Source organism: Eurypyga helias, unplaced genomic scaffold (assembly GCF_000690775.1).
Source record: "Eurypyga helias isolate BGI_N326 unplaced genomic scaffold, ASM69077v1 scaffold29447, whole genome shotgun sequence".
In the NCBI taxonomy this organism is placed as follows: domain Eukaryota; kingdom Metazoa; phylum Chordata; class Aves; order Eurypygiformes; family Eurypygidae; genus Eurypyga; species Eurypyga helias.
In genome coordinates, this window is record NW_010264121.1 from 3,627 (window position 1) to 4,690 (window position 1,064).

The window sequence follows — 1,064 nt, forward strand, 5'->3', positions numbered from 1 at the left end:
CCCCCAGCTCCAGGCATTGCCCTTGGACAGAGACACCCGGAGAAGCAGCTACACCACTTCTACAAGGAAATGTAAAGTTCCCAGCCCGGGATGCTGTGGGAAGAAGAGGTTTTGCCTATGCAAAGCTCTCAGGCACCTCAGTGGGAAATAACACAGTGCCTTGTCAGGGCTGAGCCACCTTTTCCCATGGAAACCCCTCGGTCCAACATCCCCCCGAAGCCCTACAGTCACAGCGAATGGGGACAGCGCCAGTCCCACGGCCACCCGTGTGGGAGGGTGGAACCCTGCGCTGCTCCCATGTAGGTGGACACGCACTTTCTCCCACGCCGGCCGGTCACGGACGGCTCCGGGAGCACCAGCACCGGCCGCAGCCCCGCTGACCTTTCACGGCACCGGGCTGCACAGCTCTGAATTCCACCAGCAGCCCTGAACGCCTGCAGAAATACTTGAAGTGGTTTATATTATGTCAAGCATTTTATTTTAGAAATATTTGGCATTTGTGTCCAGGGACCTCAGCGTAGCAGTAAGGAGGATTTCCCGCAGATCTTTCAAGAGGACCATTTCCAAACAACCTCGTGCCTTCCGCTCCCCCAAGCTACCACCACCACGCAGCATCCCAGGCTCTCCCCCTCCGCCCTCACCCGGCTGCCCTCGTTGCAAGGTTAACAGATAAAAAAAAAAACCAAACTTAAAAAACTCAAAATAAGTTCCTCTCCTTCTGTTTGCTCGAAAGCTGCTCCGGCTGTTGTGCAACGGCGTTGGTCACGTGGGTTGCAAGCACCGGCTGCGGCCCCAGGCCTTTGGAGAGCAGGTTCTGGAGCAGCGTTTACCCACTGAGGCTTTTCCTGGGGCTCAAGGAGCCGTTTGCAACCGGTGCAAGAAAACAGGGAGAACAGGGAGCCCTCCGGGTGCGGGTCCTCAGCGACCCCCCGCCATGCTGACCTGGTAGATGGCTTCGTCGCAGGCGTTCTGCAGCCCCAGGTTAATCATGGTGTTCTGCAGCGTCCGCCCCATGTAAAATTCCAGGGAGAGGTAGTAAATCCTCTGAAAGAGAAAACCACCCC

At 56.9% G+C, this 1,064-nt stretch overlaps 1 protein-coding gene across 1 annotated transcript in view; it reads right to left on the minus strand.

The window, feature by feature from the left end:
• LOC104513076 (glycogen phosphorylase, liver form-like) overlaps positions 1-1,044 on the minus strand; it is a gene marked incomplete at both ends in the record, with an annotated part of 3,738 nt that extends 2,694 nt beyond the window's left edge. The window contains one exon of the mRNA XM_010156304.1: positions 943-1,044. Within this exon, the coding sequence (XP_010154606.1) occupies positions 943-1,044 (102 nt within the window). The remainder of the gene's footprint in view (positions 1-942) is intronic.
• Positions 1,045-1,064: the final 20 nt, after the last annotated feature.